This window comes from Battus philenor, unplaced genomic scaffold (genome assembly GCF_028537555.1).
Source record: "Battus philenor isolate CCGP_79_NKW_IND1 unplaced genomic scaffold, ilBatPhil1.0.hap1 SCAF_6, whole genome shotgun sequence".
Taxonomy (NCBI): Eukaryota; Metazoa; Arthropoda; class Insecta; order Lepidoptera; family Papilionidae; genus Battus; species Battus philenor.
Genome location: NW_027181726.1, coordinates 3,249,852 through 3,276,045, shown reverse-complemented (window position 1 = coordinate 3,276,045; position 26,194 = coordinate 3,249,852). Strand labels below are relative to the sequence as shown.

The window sequence follows — 26,194 nt, the reverse complement described above, 5'->3', positions numbered from 1 at the left end:
TTATGTAATGATTTTTATTTATTTTATTTTTTTTCTAATTTTTCCCTTACTGTAACTTTATATATAGGTGTATAGTTTATAATTTTTTTACATGTTACATGAACGTTAAATTCCCCCATAAGTTTTTCAACGGACTACTATTGCCTTACACATTATGAATATAGTAGTGTCATGTGTTTTTTACACTTCAAATATCTTAAAATAACTATACCTTTAGAAATGATAAGGTAATTTTATGTGAATATAAAATTAAAAAAAAGACAGGTGATTTGAGTAAGTTTTTGGTTGTACGGAAATATTTTGATAAAAAAAAATATTTTGTCTTACACTAAGTAAAGACAAAATGACTTCGTTAGGATATTATGATTGTTTTTACTATTCTCTATAATCTACCTTATGGTATAAATATAGTAGAATATAGTCATGAATGGGTGGTTTGTTCATGCAACCATTTCTTTTTTACTTAAAGATTTTTACAGTGATGTTTATGTCTATTTAATTTGGTACATCTGAAACAATCTTTGTGGATAAATTTATTCTTATTTATTTAATTTTGAAAGATAGAAATATCGAAGCAGTTCGCATAATAACAAATAAATATTAAGTTTGTTCTTATTTATTCTTCACGCATTAATGTCACTGTAAATTGAGACAAATATGTTTTTTTAATTTTGCTTATGTTACTGTGTTATACTGTTATTAAGGTTTTTAAAGTTGCTCTTGTTGTATAGTTTTAATACTTCCTATTAAAGCAAATATTTGTTTAAAATCAAAAAGCATTTGCTGTGATTTGTATCTTTTGCATGATATGTGTATGTTTTTTTTTGGCAAGATTTTATTTGTGAATGTATCGTGTAGCATGTTTTTGCTTAAATCTTTGAGTGTGTTTCTGTTATTGTACGGTTATAATATATTGATGCACTGTAAGGGTTCATTTCAAGCAGATTTTACAATTTTGATATTGTACGATTTGTAATTCAAAAATTTTCTTGGACAAAAATTTATAAAGTAAAGGCCTAAGAAGAGCGCTTATAGAAAGTCTACAAAAATCGTGAAAAGATGAAAGCTCACTTCATTTTCTCCACCGACTTAAAACTTTTATGTATATAAAAGATAGCACGATCTATAGAGTGAGCTTTTGTGATTCGGGTGGTCGTCTTGTTCATGATACCCACCATCGCTGTTACATCATTAGTACTGTCGTATTAAGTAAATCTTAATTGTTTTGAACTTAAATTTTATTTTAAAGTTGTACGTGAATTTTTCCAGACACTCGAAGCGATGTATTAAGCAGCTAATTTCATTTAATTTGTTAATTTGTTTTATTTTTATGCTTTTTCAAGGCAAGTAACTATTTTTTATTTGGAATCTTCATACGCGCTTTTCTGAAGGGTTTGTAGTTTAAAACGGGACCGTACAATTTTTAATATAAGTTTTAAGATACACAATAATGTTTTTTTTTTTATAGTACTTGTGTTGTTTGTAGTTTTTGCCTTTATATGCTTTAATACTTTGATGTAAAAAACATTTTAACTTTGGATTTGAATTTTATTTTATTATACAAAAATATTGTTCACAGGCTCCAACTCCACCGCCACGACCTCCAGTGAGTTCTTCAGATGCGCATGCACACAATTTACATCAAGAAATACCCGTAGCTTATAACGACAAGGTAAAAAATTAGAGCAAATATATTTATAATCACTACAGATCATTACATAAGCAGTCGTAACCCAGATAAAGACTGAAACTTGTGATCGTAGGTAGTGGGTTTGAATGTAATAATTATATAGGTTTGTCGCTGCTTACAAACAAATTTCCAGAGGATGGGTATTGGCGTCCTTTTCGTACCATAATACAATACTGCGATCGCCAACTTGCTTGCCAAACGTGATGATTATGGTATATGCCCCATGATATATCTACGGAGGAAGCCTATGTCTTGCAGTGCGCTCAGATGAGAAACAATTACGACGCAAAATTATATGAAACACACATATATCTACCATTAAATTCAGGGTTCTTAACTAAAACACGAATCATGATCTATAAACGCCTAGTTGGTTTTCAAGCTCATGGAATCTAGTAAAGGTTAATAGCACGAAAGATAAACCAATGATAGCAACCTATAGAGCTAACTTTCGACTGGTGACCACGAGCCAGTAAACGCCAGTAAAACGTCGGTCCACCTAGTAAGGTAGACCGACGTTTACTGATGAACGCTAGGGAACCTACACACATTGTTAAGGTTGCTGAAAGTCGTTCGATGCGGCAGCTTAAGACCATTCATCGTGGCAATACTTAGGGAGGAGACCTTTGCCTTTGTAAAGTATCATTATAACTTAGTAAGTACATAATACTGTGTTCCTAGTATTATTTTTTACTAATAATTCAGGTGGTGGCATTTCTACGGCAGCCAAACATAATGTCGATATTACGGGAACGATGCGGAGGTTGTGGCGGCGCACTGCGTGAGAAAATCAACTCGGTTCGAGTAGAGGGCGCTCCTGCGCTCGCGAGGTACCAGAACGACTTGCAACTCACATGCCTACTCAGGTCAGTAGAATTATTAAAACCACTTGCGCTTGTGGAAGATGGAACCTGAGCTAGCTAACTGTATTAAGACGTTGAAGATAAATCATTATCGTTTCAGCTATACGACGTCTACTGCTAGACGTAGACCTCTCCATGGATTTAGTTTTCTGATGACCTTAAGGAGGTCGGAAATATCCTAAATTGCATTTAAAAACAATAATTCTTCTTATTTTAGATAAGAGTTTACCTTTAAAATAGTCTATAATCTTATTACTTTTGGCCCATACGTGACCGTAAGAATGTTGGTTTGACATGGCTGTTGTAGTTCTTAAGAATTCTGTAATGAAAATAATATGCAGCGGTCTTGGCGATTCCGAGCGAGCCTTCGAGTCTTGTTATCCAAAATAAGGTCTAGCCGAACCACTATATGCGTTCAGCCCTTTCAATTTGACCAAAACAAAACGTCATTAAGGCAACAGTAACGATAAACGTCAGCATGACAGTTGATCTAAAAGCCACAATAATAATGGCCAATAACGTAAAGAAAAAATAATGATCCAATGCCAGTATTTATTATAATAAAATTGACTCATAATTTTTATAACAATATCAATTATTTTTAATTCTCAATAGATATTATGATATTTACGAATAATGCTAATAAAGCCTTTTGGTTATTTGTGTTATTGAAGTTGGATAGAGTAGCAATATTCCGCATGGATATCCATCTAAACATATTTTATATTATATTTTATTGTCGTGAATTAAATAAGTGTAACTAGAGAAATGTGTGTAGTTGGAAATTGATAATTTAAACATGTCTAGATAATGTCTTTACTGTTCCAAGGTAAGATTGTATAACAATTTAATATGAAAAATATTTATATATATATCAAATTTAGTTACAACTTTTAGATATAAAGTCCCCTATTAAACAACGTGTTTTTTTATATTCATGGTAACTTCGCTCCGCTGTGAATCTTTCTATGGATCTTTAATTTTATTCAAATTAAAATAGCAATTATTAACGATTTGTGTGTAGTAGAATTATAATTACTATTAAATAACATGATTGAAATTGTAATATAACAAATTCAATTATGTAAGTCAGCATAGATGATACAAATTTTTTTTTTCGTCTGAGGCCTTGCGGTACAAGAATAAGACATACATAAAATATTATATAATTTAGACTTTCTGAATTTATTATATATTATAGGATTGCCACTATTTGGAAACAAGTTTCCAAAGGATGGTCCACCATACCCTCTGCCTACCATAATACCACACTGCGATCGCCAATCTCGCCTGCCAGGCACAATGGCTATGGTATATCCCCCATAGATATCTTTGGGGGGAGATCTATGTCTTCCAGTAGGCGCCTATGGATTGAAATTAGCACTGCGAGATTTTTCCCTTTAGCAGAATTCTATGTATATTCATTGTTTCTCACTTTTAAGTATCGTTTGATAACCATTAAATCTTTATAGCGTAATCAATAACGTAATCAACAAGATTTTAATTACTTTTTTAATGTCTTCAACAGAAGCGTTTAATATTTATTATACGTTGCCACTGTACTGGATATTACGTTTAACGAGACCTATTCTTAAAAGATTTGATTATTTTGCGATTAATCAAATATAAGGATTATTTTTTTTTTGACATAAAATGTCAGCTAGTGATGAGCGTTTTATTAAAAGTTATTTTCAAAGTAAAACAAAAGTAATATAGATAACATAAGAATATTCGTTGTAAATTTATAAAGATATTGATTTTTAAACAGTTAAAACCAAAAAAGTAATTTTGTTAGTTTGAATAAATAAAATAAAATTAACAACTACCGTGTAGAAACTGTGTCGCTTAGTCTTACTTATCTAACTCCGAATCTTTAGAGTTTATGTTAAAACGTCTGTTATAGCGAGAACAGTTATGAAATATATGCCTCTGCACATGATTGTTTATTTGTTTGATATGCGATGCGTGGACGAGATAATATGATTTAGAAAGCCGTGTGCAGATTCTTACATTCACTTGAATTAATAATGGTATTCTAGACGGATAGCGTACTTACTCTAGTTGACTGAGCATCCTAATATACGATTCAAATACCGATATATAAGTTAGCTAAGGTTACTGTATGGTTCAAGAATGTTCACCATCCATGAGGCTCAGGGGCTGTAGAGCAAGGCAGTCCCGTTGAACAACAGTCCATAATGCGATGGTAGCAATATCACGTTAAAGATACTCGTACGTGTATTAAACAGACGAGACTCAATATTCGATCGCGAGAATCATCAAAGTGTATATGGCAATTGTCGCATATATATTGGTGTACAACCTGAGGAAAGCAATGTGGAATAGAGATGGAGTGTTAAAAACTGCGCGTTTTCAGTGTCGTTAAAAAAAAAAGAAAATACAATAAAAAAATAATCGTAATTATTAGTGGCTTATAACTTAGTTTAACAATTAATATACATAAACGTGAGCAAAAATAAGATTTCGGAAATATTAAAAGTAATCAAATAAACAAAGGCGCCGAGGCTAATGCCTTTATAAAGTTCCAAAAGCCTTCTATACAGTTGACGGGATATATTGCCTGATTGAAACTATTTTCCAGTCAATGAACGTATTATTATATCAAAAATATAATTGCAATAGATGGAGGATGCGACATCTTTGTTTACAACTACGGATCCCGTACGAAGTAAAACCACGTGCGATGTCATGCACGCCGCTCGATAGCATCGGACGGATGGCGTTTGAATAATAATGCAACGCTTATGAAGTCCGGTTTTATAATGCGCTATGATTATAACCCAGAAAGCCCTGTTATATTAACTGAGAAGATAAGCCTATGAAAGCTTCTCTTTGATTTATTTTAACTGTATCCGCTTGTGAAGTAACTAAGTTAAAAATAAAATATTGTTTATAGCGTAATAAATATTTACGTATTCTATTCTTTGGGATTTTTAAAACTTAAACTACGTCATTCAGAGAAAAACGTCTGGCTATATAGGTGACGTTCCTTTTATTAAACAGATTTTGTTAAAAGATTCTTTTTAATTAAAAGAGATTCTTCAATATACTAAGGTTTTTCTAAAAATATTTTTCTGTTATTTACCTATTGTCTTTTTTTGATCCAAGCACCAGTTTTAAGATTTACTAATGTTTGCGTCTAAAAATTAAATAAAATAATGCTTAAAATATTAAATGATTAGTAAAACATGAAATAGACCAGTCGATGTTCGCCCGATTCCTTCCTTAAATATGTAGTAACATATAAAATGTTAGTATACATATATGTGTGTATATATATATATATATATATATATATATATATATATATATATATATATAATACTGTGAAGGTTATGACTGACTCACAATTATTTATCGCTTTATCTTTTTTACGCAGTGATTACAAAAAGCAATAACGTTAGATAGGAGAGTATGGCTTAGGAAAAGTAAACTGTACGAAGATTTTTCAATAATTTAAGTTCTAATAACTTATTTTTATGCAAAACCTTTTCTTCATTGAAGAGTATGTGACAGTTTTGTTGTACATTTCTTTTATCAGTCGCTTGTAAAATTACAGGTTTTTAAGTTAGACTTGAAAGTTAATTTTAATTTTAAAAAATCTCACAAAATCACGTGAGAAAATATCTTTTCACATTTTAGTTCATAAATGACAGCCCCTAATGGAAAATAAAACCCACTTGCAAATTCCCACGCATGTTTAATGAGCATCTTGTACATCCATTGTTTTTAAGAAACCACTTACGTTAAACAAGGTTCTTTTCTATTTGTATGGTTGACAACCAGAAACATTTGCAAATTAAAATATTTAATGATAGTGGTCATGAGTATAGTTTCTTCTGTGACTAATATAACATAGGTTTTACATTTGGCTTCAACTGTATAATAGAGGAAAACATTTAAACTATTCGTATAGGACCGACATGTTTCGAAAATAAATTTTCTTCTGTAATCATGTTGCTACGATATTTTTTACTGACGATTAAAACACGGTCAAAAAGAATAAGATAATAATTGTTATCTGTTGAAAAATCTCGCAAACAAATTTAAAAATAGAATCTCGTGATCAAGTTTTCGTCTACCATTTTATATTGAAGGAGTATTGGAATTATCGTCATTCCATGCATCCGTTCATTATTTAAATAAATTACATTTATCTGCTTACCTCCATAGAGACCTTGAGGTATTCCACCTTAGCCAAATTCTTTTGAAAGATATCACATCAGTAGTTCTAGTCTGTCGACAATCACAACAAGCTAATTGTAGTTCCATTTACGAAAACCACTCTCTCAATCTAGTAAGAAAATGATAGCATGTAGTTGCCCGAGCCAAAGAGATCTCCCTTGCTTTACTCTACCTAAAACGTTCTATCTATGACAACTGCGCCTTAAACCCGTGGGTCAGTAAATGTTAATGGTACGACAGTAACCGTCATAAAAATGTAGTATCCTCAGCCCACTGAATCCTAGATCTCCCGAATTATACATAAACTAGATAATATAAAAGTACTACAACAGTACAATATAAAAGTACTACAAGAGCATAATATAAAAGTACCACAACAGTATAATATGAAGATAGGTCAGAATCAGATTAAACGTCTTTGCATTTTTCCGCATTCTCGAGATATTACCGTGTCAAGTAGGTTTGCCCTATTTTTTGATGGCGCACGTTAATCGGGACCGCTCTTTCCACCCCTGTTTTGATGGAGATAGGGATTTCAAGGGATTTTTTTTTTCACTTTCTTAGTTTTACCCCAATAATAACAGGGCTGCTGCTAGAGTAACTTTCGCAAGCGGCTCATCTTACCTCAAACCTTCCTTGCTTTCAATTTTGCCGAGCAAAAAGTTTTTACTGTTGGATAGATTAAAATCTGTAACACTCGAAATATCATTACGTATTCTTTAATGTTTTGAGTGTATAGTAGTAAAAGCTTTACATGGGCGAATGTACGGCTGGTTTGTTGCCATATAAAATAAACCCCATCTCAAAATCATAGGTTTCAAAAATAATAAACAAAGTAATGATAATATAATAAGTGCTACGAACTAAAGTTAATTATTGACTACTATTTGTCTCTGACTTTCTATTGACAGAAGTTATTGGCCTGTTGCATTTCAATAGAAAAGTTAAATCATTGTAACATATTTCAGAGTGATTACTTTATACGGTGATTGGGAATAGTTGTTTTGCTGTTAAACGGGCTATAAATTCACCCCTTTTAAAGTTACACGTATAATACATCATCCTGTATTGTAGATTATCGATGCAGTAGTGGAGCTAATCGTATAGATAATGTCGATGTAATATAAATTCAAAACGAGTAGCGCTATTTGAGTTATCTTCCTATCGGCATGTTTTACAATATATGTACATATTTATCCTGAGTCATTCGTACGGTATTGTTGTTGCGTTTGTTTAAATGTGATTAAAATAAATCGTAGTTTATCGTGAGGTGTTTAGACGTTCGCTTCCGCAGATAAATGATAATTGGAACGCTCGTTAACCTAGTTTTAAAATACTAATTACGGACGACCTTTCTTCGAAACAACGTCAGTACTTGTGTAATGGGATTAAAATTAATAAAGAAGGCATCAGTACAAAATTTTTGAACAAATAGTAAATTATTATGTGTTTAAATTTCGATATACTTGTTTTGAATTTCGATAGACTTTTTGTTTATTATAAAAGTTTAACAACAATTGTGTCAATAGCTACTTTGAACGTAAATACACTAACGGCACTAAATAAATAAGTTTGGATATTAATATTGTAGAAACATTTAGTTGCATCACATACATACATATCTTCCATCGGTACACGGTTAAAATCCCAACAACCCACACTGAGAGTTTTGCTACTACTTTTAAAGTGCGAATAGCCGAAGAATGAAATAACTTGTTGGAGTCGTTGTTTCCAGCTAATTATAACTAGAGGGTCTAAAAGTCAAGAGTGAATAGGTATCTTCTAGGCAAGCATATACCATTGTAGACTTGGTCATCGCTAGGCGAGACAAAGGTTTGCCCATTACCAATAAAAAAAGTGGTCTGCAATGTACAAGGAAAAAGGGCTAATCGACGGTCATCCACTCGCTGCCACAATTCCAAAAATGAGTCACCACCTTATACTCCAATAAACTATATTCGATAAAAGAAAAGCCAAGAGAAAACTCGTAGCGGAGACTGACTTTATTAGCCACGATTATTAGTCATGAAAAACGACAATAAGATTGTTATAGTAAAGTTTTAACTCCACTACTAACACAAGTTATTCATAATATATATACAGAAGTATAATCAGATAGGGACGACTAACCTGTGGACTTGTCAGCAATATAGATTGTCTAAAATAGCGCCAGGCTCAGTAAAACTTCTGTATTCATTACTCATTATTCCAGTAATTTTATCTGCAATGGAATACGTTAACCCAAGTATAAAATTTATTAACAGAGCAGAAGAGTTCGTTTTGGCATTGTGTTATACTAGCTCCGGTAAAAAGAACATATCATACAACATCTAGCTAAATATAATTCAAATGATTTTTCAAATAAGCATTTAAATAAAAAACGCGTTCGCTTATAACAAAGATCGTGGATGAACTGACCACTGTTACATTTCATTTACAAAGACTAAACTATTCCATAGATAAGATTTACTGCTCTTGACACACCTTCTAAATACCTCCTAATGATCACTGATAGCGAGCATAAAGAACTGCCCTACGTTACGAAAGCGGTTAACAGTTGGAAATTCAAAACATTATTTGAACACGTTTATTATCTGACATACTTTGTAAAGAGATATAAACAAAAAAGAATAACGATATATGTCAACTCTACATTACAATCCTATGTCATGTTAAGTGATGATGCAGGCTTTGTTTGTAAAGATATTTGGTCTATTGTCACATTTAGAAGGAAAACTTGACTGTGATTACATGTATGCCCAACATTGAATATTAAAGTATGTTTATATTATAAATATGCCACTCACAAACGTCAATGGAAGTTATTAAACGTCATGGAAATATCAAAGCAAATTAAAATGGAATTTGCCACTTCCAAAAATACTACGTTCTGCGATGTGATTAAATTGGATTCCAGCTGTTGATTCTATAGCTTTCCAGATACCGGTCGAATTAATATTATATATTTCACTTTTCTGAGAGTATGTATTAAAGCTCCACGATATATCTCTGGTCTTCCTTCTTTCATTTTTAATCTTAAATCAAAAGTATGTTATTAAAGAGTTTTTAGTTATCGTGAGTGGAATCTTGTTTGTTGACTCATTTACTTGGTCCATATTATATTGTAATATATATGTCAAATATCGTTAAATTTCATTTATAAAAAGCAACGGAATCTCTGGCGAGCTCTACTTCTTATGCTAAAAATAATTGACTATCAGAAGTGCGCATAAATCCCTTAATGAATATAGATATTTTAAATTTGAATTAGGAACAATAATTGAATTGAAAGAATTTTATGAAGAATACGTGAGTTTTATGCAAACGATGCTTCTTATCCTATGACTGTAGTTTCAACATTTTATTCAGTTTTAACAGCTCCAGATGAATTGAAAGTTATGTATATAATATTTTTTTAATAACATGCGACTATTCTTGTTTTCTTTGAATTATTATATTCTAATGTCAGATGTCTTCTTTACTGGGAGTTATGCAGAAACTATGGCTACGTAAAACGACCAGTTTGAAGTTTTATCGTGTAATAATCGTTTCGAACGCTGTGAAATGTAGTCGATTCATATTTTAAGCGTTCCTACGATAGTTTTAGATATCATCAGCCCTCAATTATACTTAAGTATTAACCATTAGAGAGAAGTTACGACGTGTGTAAGTTTTTATGTAAATGAAGGTCATGTACGGACATTTTTCACTTTCAATGTTTTTAATATTGAAAAGTGATGAAACAAAACAGCTTCCATGATATTAACATTACCTGCCTTTAGCGATAATAAGCTAATCAACCTTTTGTATCAAAATAATTCCGATCTACAATTTTTGTTTCGTGAGTTTTAGCATATTTTTATAATTTTAAGCACTTTTTTTATCCGCTATCTTTATTTTCTTTAGTACTGTTGATCTAAACCCCTTCTCAAGTAAAGGCTTCCTCCGAATTTTTCAGACGTCTCGACCCATAGCTTTTTGTCCGCTTTCCTTTTTCCTATTGCTACTTTTCATGTTGTCGCCTCTAAAGTACATTTTTTGTCTGAATATCTTGCTATATGTCCTGCCCACATAAAATTTGCATACAACAAGATAAATCATCATCACCATCATTTCAGCCGTAGGACTTCCACGCTGGACATAGACCTCCTCCATAGATTCCCTATAAGCGACTAGGAAACGACCTGCATCCAGTGTTTTTTTAAGGTCTTAGCAAAGTCATCTATTCACCAAGGTGAATGTGTTACGCAGCGCTTACCGATTTGTGGTTTTCACTCCAGAACCTTAAGGCTCTAGCGGCTATCACTTCTGCGCGCTGTGTTCTACCCATTGCCACCTTAACTTTTCGATCTGCTGCCCTGTGGCGGTTACTCTTAACAATAAACCTACCATTAATAAAGTAACTTTAGTAACCGTAAATCTTAGAAGGATTTAGCAGATTTTAAAATATTTTTTTTATTTGTAAATACGAAACTCACCATTTAATTTTCAGAGAGTGTCGTCTAATTTTTTATGATAGTTATGATTGTTTATGTATTATATATTACACAATATATAAGCACAGATATATTTCACAATATGTAAGCGCAGAGTTCGCTTGTACTTTTATATATACCTAGGTGTGCTCGTGACTCTGCCGAGTTAATTAGTTTTTTTCGTTTAAGAATTTTTCTAAAATAAATGTAGCCTTACTTACTCCTTATTAAATCAGCTACTTGCCAATATCAATCTTGTCAAAATCTGTTTAGCCATTTTAGAGATTAGCAGGAACAAACTTACAAAATCAAAAATAAATGTAATTTTGGTATATGTATTTTATATATAAATATACATGTAGTAAGTAGCGAATATTTTAATATTACAAACAGATAATCTAATTGTATTTATATGTATATACATAAAATTGAATAATTCTGAAGTGATAATGTATGTACTTTACTTAATATGAAAATAAATGTCGTTATTAGTGTTATAAAGAAAGTGGAAATACTCCATAAAATGAATGTTTACGTAAATGACGAATAATGTCTTGCTCTTGCGCGTGCTTTGTATAATGTGTGTGATTTGCGATGGTAATGGTCGCCTTAAGCGATCGTTAATTTTCCTTGAATAAATTGCCGCCTTATTTGTTCCTTGTCACTAATGCTTGTTTTATGTGGACGTAAACATAAAGCAAAGATTGTGAACAATTGCTTGGGAGACTGGCTGGAAAAGTTTATCTTTTACTTAGAAAGACTACTAGAAATATTAGTTGAAGTAGAAGTACTTGATTTTAGATCTTAAAATAAACATAAATCTTAAAATAAAGCAAAGATTATGAACAATTGCTCGTAAGACTGGCTGGAAAGATTTATGTTTTCTTTAGAAAGGCTACTAGAAGTGTATGTAGAAGTAGAAATATTAGATGTCAGATCTTAAAACGTATCTAAATAAAAGAAGTGTTTTGATATAGTTAAAATCTGCCATGTCAAAAAGCAATAAAAAATAAACTACTTTTTTGTCTCGCTACGCATATACTGCGAAGACAATGACGCTTTTGTAGAACTATTTCTACAGGTAATCCAAGTAGAATTAACGCATTAATTACATGACTAAGTCAATTACACACTTTGGAAAATTAACTCGTTATAAACCGATCGAACAGACGCTTTGTCATTGCGGATCTCTTCTCGCACCTTCTAATTACTTAGTAAAAAACATTAAAATGGAAATGAACTCCAAAAACGTCATGAGCAGCGAGGAATATTCCGAAGAAAAATTCTAAGTATTATTACTGAGTTGTTTTTACTTTTACGGCTTCTAACTGTCCATTTATATTGTATTTATAAATTTTCCTCTTATATCGCCATCCAATTACTGCTTTAAATATTATAAATTATCGTTGTTCTAGTGGATTCAGGTTCATCTACAATTAAATATTTCTGTATTACTGTATTATTATTTACTGTATAATTATTATTATATACTGTGCAAGTGCCAAATGCTAAATGAAATCCATAGTACGATATCCGGCGATAAATATTGCACATCGACCTTTAGAAAGAGATAATTGATTATTTGGCTTCGTAGAGCATTATCTCTGTCGCACGAAAACGCAAACAGTACAGTATATATTAGGAGTTGTTGAAAAGAAGTGTCATTTGCTTCTTTTCATATTTATTTTTATTCTTTGTATAAAATACACCAATATTTCTTATTCAAGCTCCTAATAGATACTGGACTATTTGTATGTCTCTTTCCAAAGGTCGATGTGCAATATTTATCGCCGGGCACTGTAAATATATTAATTAATTTAAAGTAGCGTTAGAGATTCCATCAAAAATTTTATATTTCATCATCAATTGATGATGAAAGTAGTAGAAAGAAGATGTACTTTTGATTGTATCGTCGTATCAGCCAATATACGCACACTAAAAGACTGGTCTCTCCAAAAAATCTGTGGGAGAGTATACCATAATCATCACACTTAGGCGGATTTGCGAACGCACTGTAGCATTATGGTACTCAGGGAACGCTAATTTAAGTTCACGGACCTCTCTGCTACGTGAACTCAGTTCCGAAGAAACTGTAAGAGTTCCAGGGCTAACAGTATCAACTTCAACCGAAACCAAGCAGCACGCTGCTGCCCATTCTTTGAAACTTGTTTGTAAGCAATGGCAATCCTAAATATTATTATTATTATATTAATAAACAGTGTGAATTGTACATTTCAGAAGTTTCAGAAAACACTTCTATATTAATTGATTATCACAAGTGTTTATCAAATCCTTTAGATGTTTACTTTATATTTTTATATTTGTTTATTACTTGACATTAGTAGTTTTGATGGTCACGCATAGAATACACCCAAAAAGGTGGGTTATGACCGGGAAGAAAAACGAATTTTGAAGACAAATCGCAATGTTTGCGTTTGTATAAGATGCACGAGAAAAAAATTTAAATACCAATTTTTTTATCCAAATTAATCGAATAATCAAAGATTTAGAAAAATTTTTTAAAGGATAAAGGATTATATCTTCACTTTTATTACCAATGTATAATAACGATTTAAGTGACGTCATATGTTTTTATTTTAAAAATATCTTTTGGAATTTAAACGTCTGATTGATTGTAATTATTTTTGTCTCGTCGTACAAATTATCTACGATTTTCGCATATAATCGATTCATGAAAGTGTTTAGGAATATTGAATGTTTGATGTCAGAGGGATTTAAAAAATGTGAAATATAAATTGTGTTTTAAAGTACATCTTTTTAATTATTTCTTCTTTATAAATTAAAATCTATAAAGAAATTGAAGAGGTGCATTAAGTACTTTTGGGCGTTTCGGATTATGGTGAAGTACGTAGTTTTTATTTTTGTTCTTCACGATATTTTTGATCGTCGAAATCTTTGCCTCTTTATAAACTTCGTCTTCATCACATTAAATGTGATATTGTTATTTGTCAGCGATACTGAATAAGATTTAATCAACTGACATCTAGATTCGAACAATGTAGTATGATGGCTAGTATGCCGTCCCCTGCGGGGCGACAACTGGGTTGTTGTCTGTCTATTAGGAGGAAACATGCAACCGTAGGAGATTAATTTTAGGTGAATTTTAAAAAGATATTCGATGTGTAGAATCCTTTGAAAAACCTAGAGCCTCGTGTATTTCGTATTATATAGTATAATGAAACTGATTAATATTCTTTTGATAGTGTTTTCTAAGCATCTTCGAAACGTCAAGATATTTTTGGTGACAATTTTCATGTAGCGCTGCTGGGTTTAGAGTGTTATTCTTTCGAGAAGGAATTGGAAAGAAATTCGATAATAAAACGTACATTTTAAATTTTTTTTATGTCAAAAACTACTCATTGTCTGATTGTATAAGCTTTAATACAATAATATGCTTTATTGATCAATTTTTCCGTAATATAATCTTCAATTTTTTAAAGGTGTAAATGTAAAATTGCTTCAGTGATTTTACGTGTTACTAACAGATGTTAATGTTACAGAATTATGAAATAACCTTGATACATGTAACATTGTTAGATTGTATAATGCATTTTACTAAGCTAAAGTCAGTCCGCTCGTACCAACGCCCTAGATTGTAAGATAGCGTTTTTAGAATCATGCAACCTTTGGCAATTATGATAACTTTAAATACCTTCACACTATAGTTATGCGTCGGTCGTTCAATGTCGAAATAAATAGATAGTTAATACAAAAGTGTAATTGCTAATAATTTGTTTATGTTCCTTGCCATGATAAAAATTACCAAGAGTTATTTTATACTAATAAAACAAGGCATACTTGTCAATTTGAGGGGTGAAACAGAAAAAAATAATTTTTGATAAGCGTGTAAGATGAATAAATTAAATTTTAGTTTCTTTTTAATTGCAATTTATAGGAATTAAGTTTCCTTTTGTAAGATATTTACTACGGAAATTATTATTTAATTATTTACACAAAATTAGTTTTTGATAATCATCACCTTTTAGAACATAGGATGACCAGATCGATGATGTTTCAGATCGATTAACGTAATTATCTTTTTTGTACGACTAAAGATAATTCTTTAGTAACCTTGAAACATAAATATTTCAAAAAGACATGTGTATAGTAGATTTATTGCAATATAGTATCGAAAATTTATATTTATCCTTACAAAACATGTCCTCATGGTTTTAATTTTATTACAGCACCCTCATAGTTCCATCACAAAGCATATAAACATACATTACATTTACAAATTTGGAGTATTTTACTTTTTTGATTTTTTAATTATTTTAAATAATACTATAACTGTTGTCGATATAGGAAAGGCCAGAATACTGTTTACTAAGCTTACCTAATATTAATACTTATAAAATATGTCCCTTTTTTTAAATAAATTCATGGTGTTCTTGTCCTCGCCACATCCGCTGTTCGCGTGCCGACGGATTCTTGACAGATCATCATTTTAATTACACGCGAAAACAATTGTAATGCCGGACAATGCATTGCTTTATGCTCGGCTCAACATTTGCAGCTCAAGCGATAAATTGAACCCGAAATAGACGTTTGCAATACGCCGCAAGTGCCACTCCGCGAAACACTTCACATTTCCACGGCCTGTTAATTTTCTCATGCGAGCCGCCATCTTGGAACGCTTGCCCTATTTTCATTCCAAAAGGGGACTTGTTTTGTGCAACTGCAGCGGAACCGTGATTCACGTGCGGGGAAAATACTGAATTTCTAGTCCACTATGTACGCTAATAAATGTCAAACTAACTAACTATGTATAACAATAAATAGTTCTCAAACATCACAATGTAAATTCTACATAAATCTCTCTTTTTGGTCTTAACAAGTACCGGTTTCATTACGTTTTCCTTCACCGTTTTCAAACAACCATGATATATATTTTAAAGTGTGCCACCTTCATGGGTTTCAATTTAGGTCTATAAATAAATATCTGTAAGGAAAAATCTATTACTTTTTATATAATTGTCTTAGGTAATTGGTTAGATCAGTTATACATATTAAATATGCACTAATGTTCCATAAATCCAGATCAAGCTGGAAACAAACAGGTATTACACAAGAGTTTTTTTCTACAACAATGTGACTTACATTTGGATGTAAATTCTAAATTTTGAGTACATATTTAATAAAAGAACCTTTACCAGAAAGAAATATCCTTTAAAATGAAACCATAGCACTAAAAAATGTCTATCATTCAGAGAAAAGTAATTCACGGTTACATGAAAAGGAAAAAATAGGAAATTAATGATTTATATATAGTCTTTGTATAGAAAGAACAACATGACGTATATAATTAATTTACTTTTCGGAATATCGATAATTGACACAATGCTATTTAGACATTTTTTTACGTTAACCATTTCCGGCTCTATCACCGAATTGTGACTTTACATTGATTTATGGGACAGCTTGTTTAATAAAGAATTTTAAGTCATGTACTTTCAGACGATTGTTATAATAGTGTCTTGAACAAACTCTTTGTTGAATATTATACGAAAAACAACACGGATTGCTAGATTTAAACAGTTTGCTTTAGTACTGACAAAATGAGTCACGTTGCTTCGTACGCAAGATAATTGGGCCGGCGATGACGGCTGTTTCAATGACGCCAGTAAATTATATCTTTCGCGCACTCCACCTCGCATTTATGATGTGTTGCTTTACGATTGTAAACAAACGAAATATTCTCAAGAGCCTAAGTCCGAGTGCAGCCGTAGACCTTTTAACAGAACTTCAATAACATCAAACATCACTCATTGCTCACGTAATGTTTTCTTTACAGACCAAATTGTTTATTGAAAATTCAACCTTACGCCTTAGTCATAAAATGTTTTGTTACATGTATTACCACAATTTCAGTATTTTCGAAAACACTCCTGGATTCGATTGAGTCATGACTGCGTATCTGACACGATATCATTCTCGTGGGGAATTTTCCGTGGAAATTTAACGATTAGTAAACAATCACATTTCTATGCATTTCCATACGTAGTATTTTATTATTCATCAGCTTTTCCATACAAGGTGATATGTCTACTATGTTCAGATGGAACGTCGTGTCTGATAAGAATTAAAAAAAATAAATACAAAGGTACAATTACTATTTTATTTAAAAATGAAGATGGAAAGAGATCGCATTAAGTTAAAATTTCGTCTCATTATAGAAATAACTGATATAATTTATTATTTATTATTACATTAATATCTATACGCTACTGCTACAACAGACTTGTATTGTCGAAAGTTATTGGTCATAGAGAAAGAGTAAATAAACATAATGCCGAGTAATTTATTGATCTATGGTCTTGATGAGTTAAATGAGCAGCGATAGAGCGCAGGTTCGATTCTCAATATGTAATTCACACTGCATTAATTAAATAGGATTGCCACTGCTCACAAACATGTTTTCAGGGGATGGGCATCAGCGTTTTCTGCGCACCATAATACCACACTGCGATCGCACACTGCGAAGCGATTACGGTATATCCCCCGTAGATATCATTGGGGGAGCCTTATGCTTTGCAGTGAGCGTCTGTGGGCTGAAACGACCACGACCACGAAGGTCTTATTAACAGCGATAAATATAAAAAAATGTTTTCTATACGTCGTAAGAATTTAATATATTATTACGATATTATCATTGTAATCCTTTGAGTTACACGATGGTTTTTTATTAGATCTTAAAACAATTTTTTTTATTTTGATCGATGTCAAAAGCGAGACGATGGAATGAAAAGCGTTGTTTTTATGTATTACCTCGATTTTTTTATGTTCATAGCAACGAGTCTTTCCATATCTGTTTAAAGGATAATACATTTGACGGTTTATTTTATTTGTTTATTTATTTAATATTCTTTATTGTACACGTTAAGATACATTTAATAAGTTTTACAATAATATACAAAAAAGTACAATGGGCGGTTTTATCACACAAGGCAATCTCTTACAAACAACTATAGTATGGAAAAGGTAAAAGTAAAAAGGTTTATTTCTATTTATACATGTACATTTAAAAGACACAGTGTATGATATTATTTTATGCCAATAAAAATATACAATTAAATCGAGTCGACAATGAGATTTAATTATAAATACGTCAATAAAAAGTTTAACCTTTAATTGAATGCTTAACATGCGAGGGACGACACAATTTATATGTCCTTCGTCAGGACGCGTTGCAAGGCCAAGACAAGTACTTGTAATTTGATGAGGCTGTACAATCGAGTGCGTAGTACGGAGGGAAGGGTTCGTAATTACGTTACACTGGTGCTTTAATCGAGTGCCATCAGCTTGCGTCCTCGTTCGCGATGTTACCATGCGGGTATTTGCGTACAATCGCCAACCCATCTCCCCTAGATCCTTAAGTAAGTGTTCGATAAAACTATTCAATTTGTGTTTATAGGCTTAGAAGTATATGTGTTATAAGGATATATTATAAAAAACTAGACATTTTTCTTTCTTAATGTTGTGGATTAACTTTGTGTTCTCATTTTTTTATATTAATAAGGTCCCTTCTATGGGGATCCCTTGTACCTCCCTATCTATTGTGGGACAGGGACTTTTTTTTGCGCTCTTCTATTGTTCCTCCTATGACCTTTCATTCCTTTATTTTCTTTCTTCATGCAATTCTTCTTTCTTTCCCTTCCACATCCATTTTTCTTTTTATTCGATACCATTCTTTCTTCTCCTCATACCTTAACTGTTACAATTTCTTTGTTTTTATTCTATATCACATTTTGAATCTATTCTAGGTATACATTTTTATATGTATTATCTTATTTACTTGCCTATTTTTACAATTCTGTTTACAATTTTTTCAATTTTAGCGCTAATCTTGTTTCTTTTTATCACGTTTTCCGGTGTGCTCGTTAGCGATTACAGTTTGACCATAATAGAGGTGGTAAAGTTTTGAACGATGCTTAGAGGGACAGCTCCTTAAAATATATTTTTAATAAGGTGACTACCAAATCTGAAGTCACATGGGTGAAAGTGATAAGGTACATTTTATAAAAGAACGAGAGTGTATAGGAATTTGAAATTATAGGAAATTTTATGTAAGAATGAGACAGTTTTATTTAATTATGAGAACAACTAAATAAACATTTTTAGCGGGTAATTACTTTAGGTATGTTACACTCAAGGGATTTTGGGAAGATGTTTTAAGAAAAAAAATTATAAAATATATTTCTTTTTTTGAGGGGTGTATATGTTATGTAACTATGTATGGTATTAACGAAGCATGGAAATGGATTTTTGGAATAAAAATATGCATAAAATTTTGGTGAAAGTTAGCTCAAAGAAAAACTTGTCTGGGTTTTCGTTATATCAGGTCATTTTTGGAGCCCTCGTAGCCTTACGCAATCGCTCCGTCTTCACGTAGAATAAGTGGAATCTTATGTTTTTAATAGATTCAGGCGTTATTTTGCGGAAATCCATCCTAAGTAAGAAAAGGACTAATATATATGTATAGCTACTTCCGCTATGTAGCAGTAGTCGTGCAATAAAGTGCACTGCCCGCCAGCCCGCTCATAAATGCGCATGCGGCAAACAATACGAATTATACAACTACCACCGTGAAATCACTCAACACGTGTTTGACCCCTCCACGGGGCATCCTCAGGAGTAAAGTTACATGAATATTATGTTGTAGAAATAATGCATATAGTTAATTTGCTTAAAATTAATCAATTCGTTGCTATGCAAATACAATATGCTCGGAGTTTCGCTGCGAGATAGAATTAGAAATGAGGAGATCCGCAAAAGAACCAAGATTTCAGACGAAACTCGTGCAACCGATGATCGTTGGGGCCTAAAGATTCTTGAGTGGCAACCACGAACTGGTGGACGCGAGGTTAAGTCCCCCACTAGAAGAACCGAGGACATAAGTAAAGGTTGCTGGAGTCCATTGTCAGAGTCCGTTGCTGGAGTGGCGACCTTTGGAGGAAGCAATATGGAAGAATACCTCGCTGTGGGCATCTACTGAATAGAAGAAAAAGAAATATCAATTTGATTTTAATATGTTTGTTGGTATTTGACTTATAATCTCTTGACTCTGTAGGGCTTAGTGAACACTTTCTTGTCTTTCAAACTTCTTTCATATGCCCATTTCCTTACAATGAATTTCATCACCATTTGCTTTTGTGCGTCTTTAAGAAATTTATTCCGCTGCCTGTAGTCCTAAAAATTACTTAAGCTACTTTAGTATTAAAATATCTATAGAAATAACCAAAATAACACGTGCGGTAAACGTGTTCTTTTTACTAATGTACTTAGGAAGTTTAGTTACATAGTGTGATTATTAACCAAGATGATACGATGATCCAAGTTAATCATGGAATTACTACCAAGGTTAAACGAACTACATCTTATAATCAAATTAGAACTCCCTTGTACTTGATGCTGGTTGATTGCAGACATTGTATAAAGAGGCTTTATGGTCTAATCTACTTACGTACAAGACGGACTTTATCGCTGCGTCGCTCAATTAGTTACTATTAAGTGTCCGTGGTAAGTTTCCTGGTTGATCAGACATTCTTTGTTCTTGTTTATTGGCTTGACATGAGATATACATTTGATGGATAAAATATAATCATGATATAGTGTACCCCTATGTCTTAAACGATGTTTTCAATTTAAATTTTCTAAACTTCTAGCTTGTATAAAAAATTAGTTCTGTCATAAACTAGCCATCGTGTATGAACCACCTTTAAAAGAACAAGAAAGAAAAGACACAGTGTTGTTTGTGGTAATGACGGCAGAAAAAATTATCTCTGCTTATAAAAATATAAATTAGTTCAATAATATTTGTCTTTATATTTCATTATAGATATGACCTATATGCCACAGAATTGTAAAAGCCCTGGTTAGTAATAAAAATTGCTATGAAATATTTTCAGAGAAATTTATGTGCATGCTCTCTTTTCACACCAGCCGTCGAAAATGCGTAGTTTGTGTGTTGTCAACAGTTCTGATACGGTAATAGCTAAATTTACACCGCCTCGTCAACACCGCTACAAACTTTCTAGAAAACTTACTTTGTATTTTTTTCCTTTTGTTTTTCTTCTTAATTTTATCTTCCTCAAGTTTTAACCTGTATTAAATAATCACACAGAAATCTTAATTAACCAAAAACAAAATATATATATGATTTCAAATTATTTAACATGAGTAGGTATGGTGTCAGATGAAATGCAATACTCGGTTTGGTTTTGTGCAGCACTATCTTGGTCTATTCCAATTCGGTGCATTATGCTTATAATATTCTACAAAATCGACCCTATCTGATGTTAAACGCAGGACTTACTTTTATGGTCGATGTGACAAATCAAAGGCTAAATGCAAATACTACATCGATGGTGTAAAAAGCTAAATACATATTCGACACTTAGCAATGAAGCCCAGAAAGAGAATTTTAAACATACTTTTTTACATTAATCCTATAGTCCTCGTAATCTTACAGGATTTGCTAAATAAAGTACTCCTAATTTGGAACACAACAATATTTCTAGTAAACAAACTTGATTATTTCCTAGTCGTGTCAGATCAGCTGTATTTTTTATATTAATATAATGTAAAAATAATAATTCTTACATTGTATAACGTTGTGCAATTACGATGATATCATTTAATATTTTCCCTCACCGCATCAATGCAATATTTATATTTGGTATATTGGTCACCTATGTGTTTAACTTAGTGCCTATCATTTGAAACTTAGGGTCGAAAGTTCCTCGCCTTTATATAAAATATAGTCTTTAAAGCTCAGGTAAGAAACAACAGCTCGCTGCCCTACCCAGGTAAAGGTAGAGAAAATAAATGCCCACGCGCCGGTAAGGACCGGCCAAGTAATGCAAAAATAAAACAAGTGAAGAAACTAGTAAAACAAAAGGGAAAATGGAAACAATATGTAATTGACAATAAATAAAAAATTATAATAAATGGGCATGTAATATAAATGAAAAAATTGCTATAATAAGTAATTAATTATAAGGTTAAAAATCAAACAAAAATGTGAAAAATTGTACTTTGGATAAAAAGACTGCTATTAGGCGGTAGAGGGTCAGATGGCGACATAATAAAAAAGGGTCAAACGTCGTGCAATTGACAAACAATAATTTCACCGGAGAACAACGTCGTGCCAAAAATTCGCATAACTGTAAGGAAACAGAATGTTGAGGGCACCAATATCCGTAAGATTTTTCTCGTCAAATAGTCCGTACTGCAGAAGCTTTGGTTTTAACAGTGAAAAAAGTCAAAGTGTAATTTTAAAGTCAGTTAACTCTAGGTATTTCTTCTGCAACGACCTTACCGCGTAATATCTCTTGTTAAAGAAAAATCCTATTACAGTGACAATGAGGGTTGGAAGGAATTGTTCGCGTTTTTTGGCCACTTGGATAACATTTATAGAAATGTTATCCAAGTGGCCAAAAAACGCGTGTGTTGTGGAACCTTCTCATATTTGAGTGCATTTGGAAACATTGTAACTTTGAGTAGAAAGATACGATTATAGGGAAAAACAGATACTAGATAATCCTAATAGATATTAGTTTGAATAAATTAACAGTTAATACAATTTGTAATTGATCAATGCGTTTATGTCATGCCTATAGTCCAATTAATATTGTGATTAATGTTAATTGAAAACTAATATAATCAAATTTATCCTTAATCATGAACACTTAGTTCTTGATAAAGGATAAATAAAAAACTCTGTACACTGATATCATCAATAAAAAATATTATCACTAAATATTAAAATAAACATGAGTTGTTGGTCTTTAAGATATTTTTGAACCTTAAATACTGTTGCATGTGATTTTTTATTACAAAAAGCTTGTTTTCTATTAAATGAGATTACAAAGTGGTTATAATAAAAAAAGGTTACCGATTTCCCGTCAGAATGGGCGCCCGTTCGTTTTCGTAATCCGTTCACCGCGCTGCACGCTGCAGCTCGCGCAATATCCTCGCAATATCCGGTGCAGCTGCCCCCGATAATTACTTTAAAGTATTCCAATAAGTTTATGCTTCACTCAGTTCTGCGTTTGTTTATGTTCGCCGCGGGAATTGGGTTACGCTAGAGAATGGTCTGCCCGTGTGATTATTTCAACGTGTTACTTATAAATTGTATATTTATATTCATCGTTCTGCTATTTTAAAATGACTACATATGATATTCAAATAATTTTTATTTGGTAGCCTTTTAGTACGTGAACGTGATAAGAAATGAAAAGCCTTTTCCTATTTATGTATGAAACGTTTCCGTCGGAGGAAACAATACGAAGTATTACAAAGTTTTGTAATACAAATTACTACGTAATTCAAAATTGACTTTAAAAATTTTAATCCTTGACGTGTCACCAAAACAATAATAACACTAATCAGATAATATTAACGTATTAATGTTTGGCAGCTTTTAAAAAAATTTTAAAAAGCTAACTCTATTGAAGAACAGAGCATTATGAACTAATCAAATAATTTGAAATGTCTTGTTTACTAATAAATTAAAATGTTTACAAGAAGCAAAAATTTGTAAACACTTTAAGGAAAAGACAAGTGATGTTTATCTGATATTATTTTCACATATTATATCAGTCAAAGATACTTTCTGTAAATTTAGACATTGCTAGAACGGGTCGTCGCGTTGGGCGCTATTTTGGTGTCGGGTGACCGTCCGCCCGCGTCGCCTATTTTCAACAGCGGCTTCAGTTCGACCGACAAAGAGAACGCATAAAAGATCTTTTCAAAATATACCCGTAACATTTCTATTGATATTTCAACTGTCTTTCTTTTTGTTAAAAATTCAACCTCTCATATAATAGGTTTACATGAATACACAAATGTCGATTAAGCTAAAAATATTTCTGATGCTAGGTATTTAATTAAAAAAAAATATTTATCATTTTAACCGAGAATGCTATGCGAATTATTTAAACTAGCTAGAAGATAAGTAAAACTTTAATTGACTTGTTTTAAAAGATTTTTTATATTTATTTCTTAAGGCCCGCTAACATTGTAATATGATGAGTAAATTAATATGTATATATATGTTTTTGTATATATATGTAAATGTACACATTTATGACCATAATTACGCTATTTACAACGTTAAACTAGTGGTTAAAGTACTATAAATACCATAAAATGAAGAATAAAACGGCTCTCTACGAGGTAAATAGAAAACATAACACGTTGCTATACACTGATATTATTGATAAATATGGAGTTATATATAGAGTATATTTTTTAACATAAAAATATAGTCCAACACACCTGTTAAATATTCGCATTGTAGGAAAGGTTTAAACGTCAACATTATTTTTTGACAGTTTATTCTTTAATTATTTGATATCATTTTTAACATAAATTTAAAAATCTGTATAATTTATAATAATTTAATTGTCGACTTGTAAATATTTCTTCTTGAAAATTATTTAGATTGATCAAAATTTATCTTCGCTGGGCTTGCAGGCGTGTGTCACAGAGATCAAGGTGGTTACGATCAACAAAAATATCCATCCTTGGTTTTTTTAATAAACTCCTTTATTATGTTATTAAGAGTTTACCCCGTATCCCTTTGCAAACTTAATAAGTTCCAACAGTATCTTTTGTAACTGTAAATTATAATGTTTCACCTCTTATGTTTAAATTGCCTGAAATAGGCTACAGTTCCACACCTAGTGGGACTTATATGCCTTACCTATCGAATTTTTGACCCTAAGTCATGCTAGTTACCTTACAATTTTACCTTCACCATTGGAGTTCAGTAGAATGGCAAAGTAAATCACGCAGGATCTTTTTTTTAAAAAAAAATAATTAGTTGATTTCAACTTTGTTTTAAACAGCTTAAGATACTAGAGAGTTTAAGAGGTTTTGTAAACACTGTAACATGCAAAAACATAAGCAAAACAAATTTCGCAAATATTAAACGTAATTGTAAAAAATGGCACGGACGCTAATGTCATTGGAATATAGATCCTAATAGAATTATCACTGCTCGTAAGTAGACGTATTATAGTTATAACCTTATAAGACTTATAATGAACAGTTTGTGTTTTCAAAATAACATTAGTTTTTGTTTTGTTCCAGGTAAGGATTCCGGTAATAATAAAATAATTTAATGTAAGTAAATTAGATTTAACACTACAAAAGAGAACTACATCAATTCTTACATTGACAAATTGAACTATTAATTCATGCTGCATTAATATTTGCTTTTGAGTTGAACTATTAGAAGATACAATAATAAAGGACTTATAAGTAGTTATAGTAGTAGAAATAAATGTAGTCGTAGTAGTAGTAGTAAATATTGTCGCAAATGTGGTCGTAGTAGCGGTGGTAAATGTGGTTGTAGAAGTAAATGTAGACGTAGTTGTGAATGTGGCCGTAGTAGTGAATTTAGCCGTAGTAGTAAATGTAGTCGTAGTAGTAGTAAATGTAGTAGTAGTGGTGGTAGCAAATGCAGTTGTAGTAATGGTGGTAACAAATGTAGTATTAGTAGTGGTGGCGGCGGTGGTGGTGGTAGTAGTAGTAGTGGTGGTGGTAGTAGTAGTAATCGTAGTCGTAGTTGTAGTCGTAAATGTAGTCGTAGTAGTAGTAAATGTGGTCGTAATAGCAGTAGTAAATGTAGTCGTAGTATTAGTAGTATTAAATGACTTTTAAGAGGTTATACTAAAAAATTGTACATTGTTGTTAAATCTTTATCACATTTGCCGCAAGACGTACACTACTGGACAGGAAGTGGCGTGTATCCGGTGTCTTCTAACGGACTAACAAGGTCATCTATGTTGATTGTGGGTTTATGACCTACGCTTGCCTGACTGTGGTGTCTACTCCAGAACAACAAGCCCAACGGCTAATTGTTCTTCACGCCATTTGACCTATCCAGTGACTACTCAACCTTCCAGTCCGCTAGTTATGTCGGTAATTTT

General features: G+C 32.0%; 1 protein-coding gene across 1 annotated transcript in view; it reads left to right on the top strand.

Annotated features, from left to right (window-relative positions):
* The window catches only part of Hecw (Hecw ubiquitin protein ligase), a 146,361-nt gene that overhangs the window by 74,076 nt on the left and 46,091 nt on the right, over positions 1 to 26,194 (top strand). Inside the window, exons 9-10 of the mRNA XM_068773922.1 lie at positions 1,580 to 1,672; positions 2,396 to 2,556. Of these exons, the coding sequence (XP_068630023.1) occupies positions 1,580 to 1,672; positions 2,396 to 2,556 (254 nt within the window). The remainder of the gene's footprint in view (positions 1 to 1,579; positions 1,673 to 2,395; positions 2,557 to 26,194) is intronic.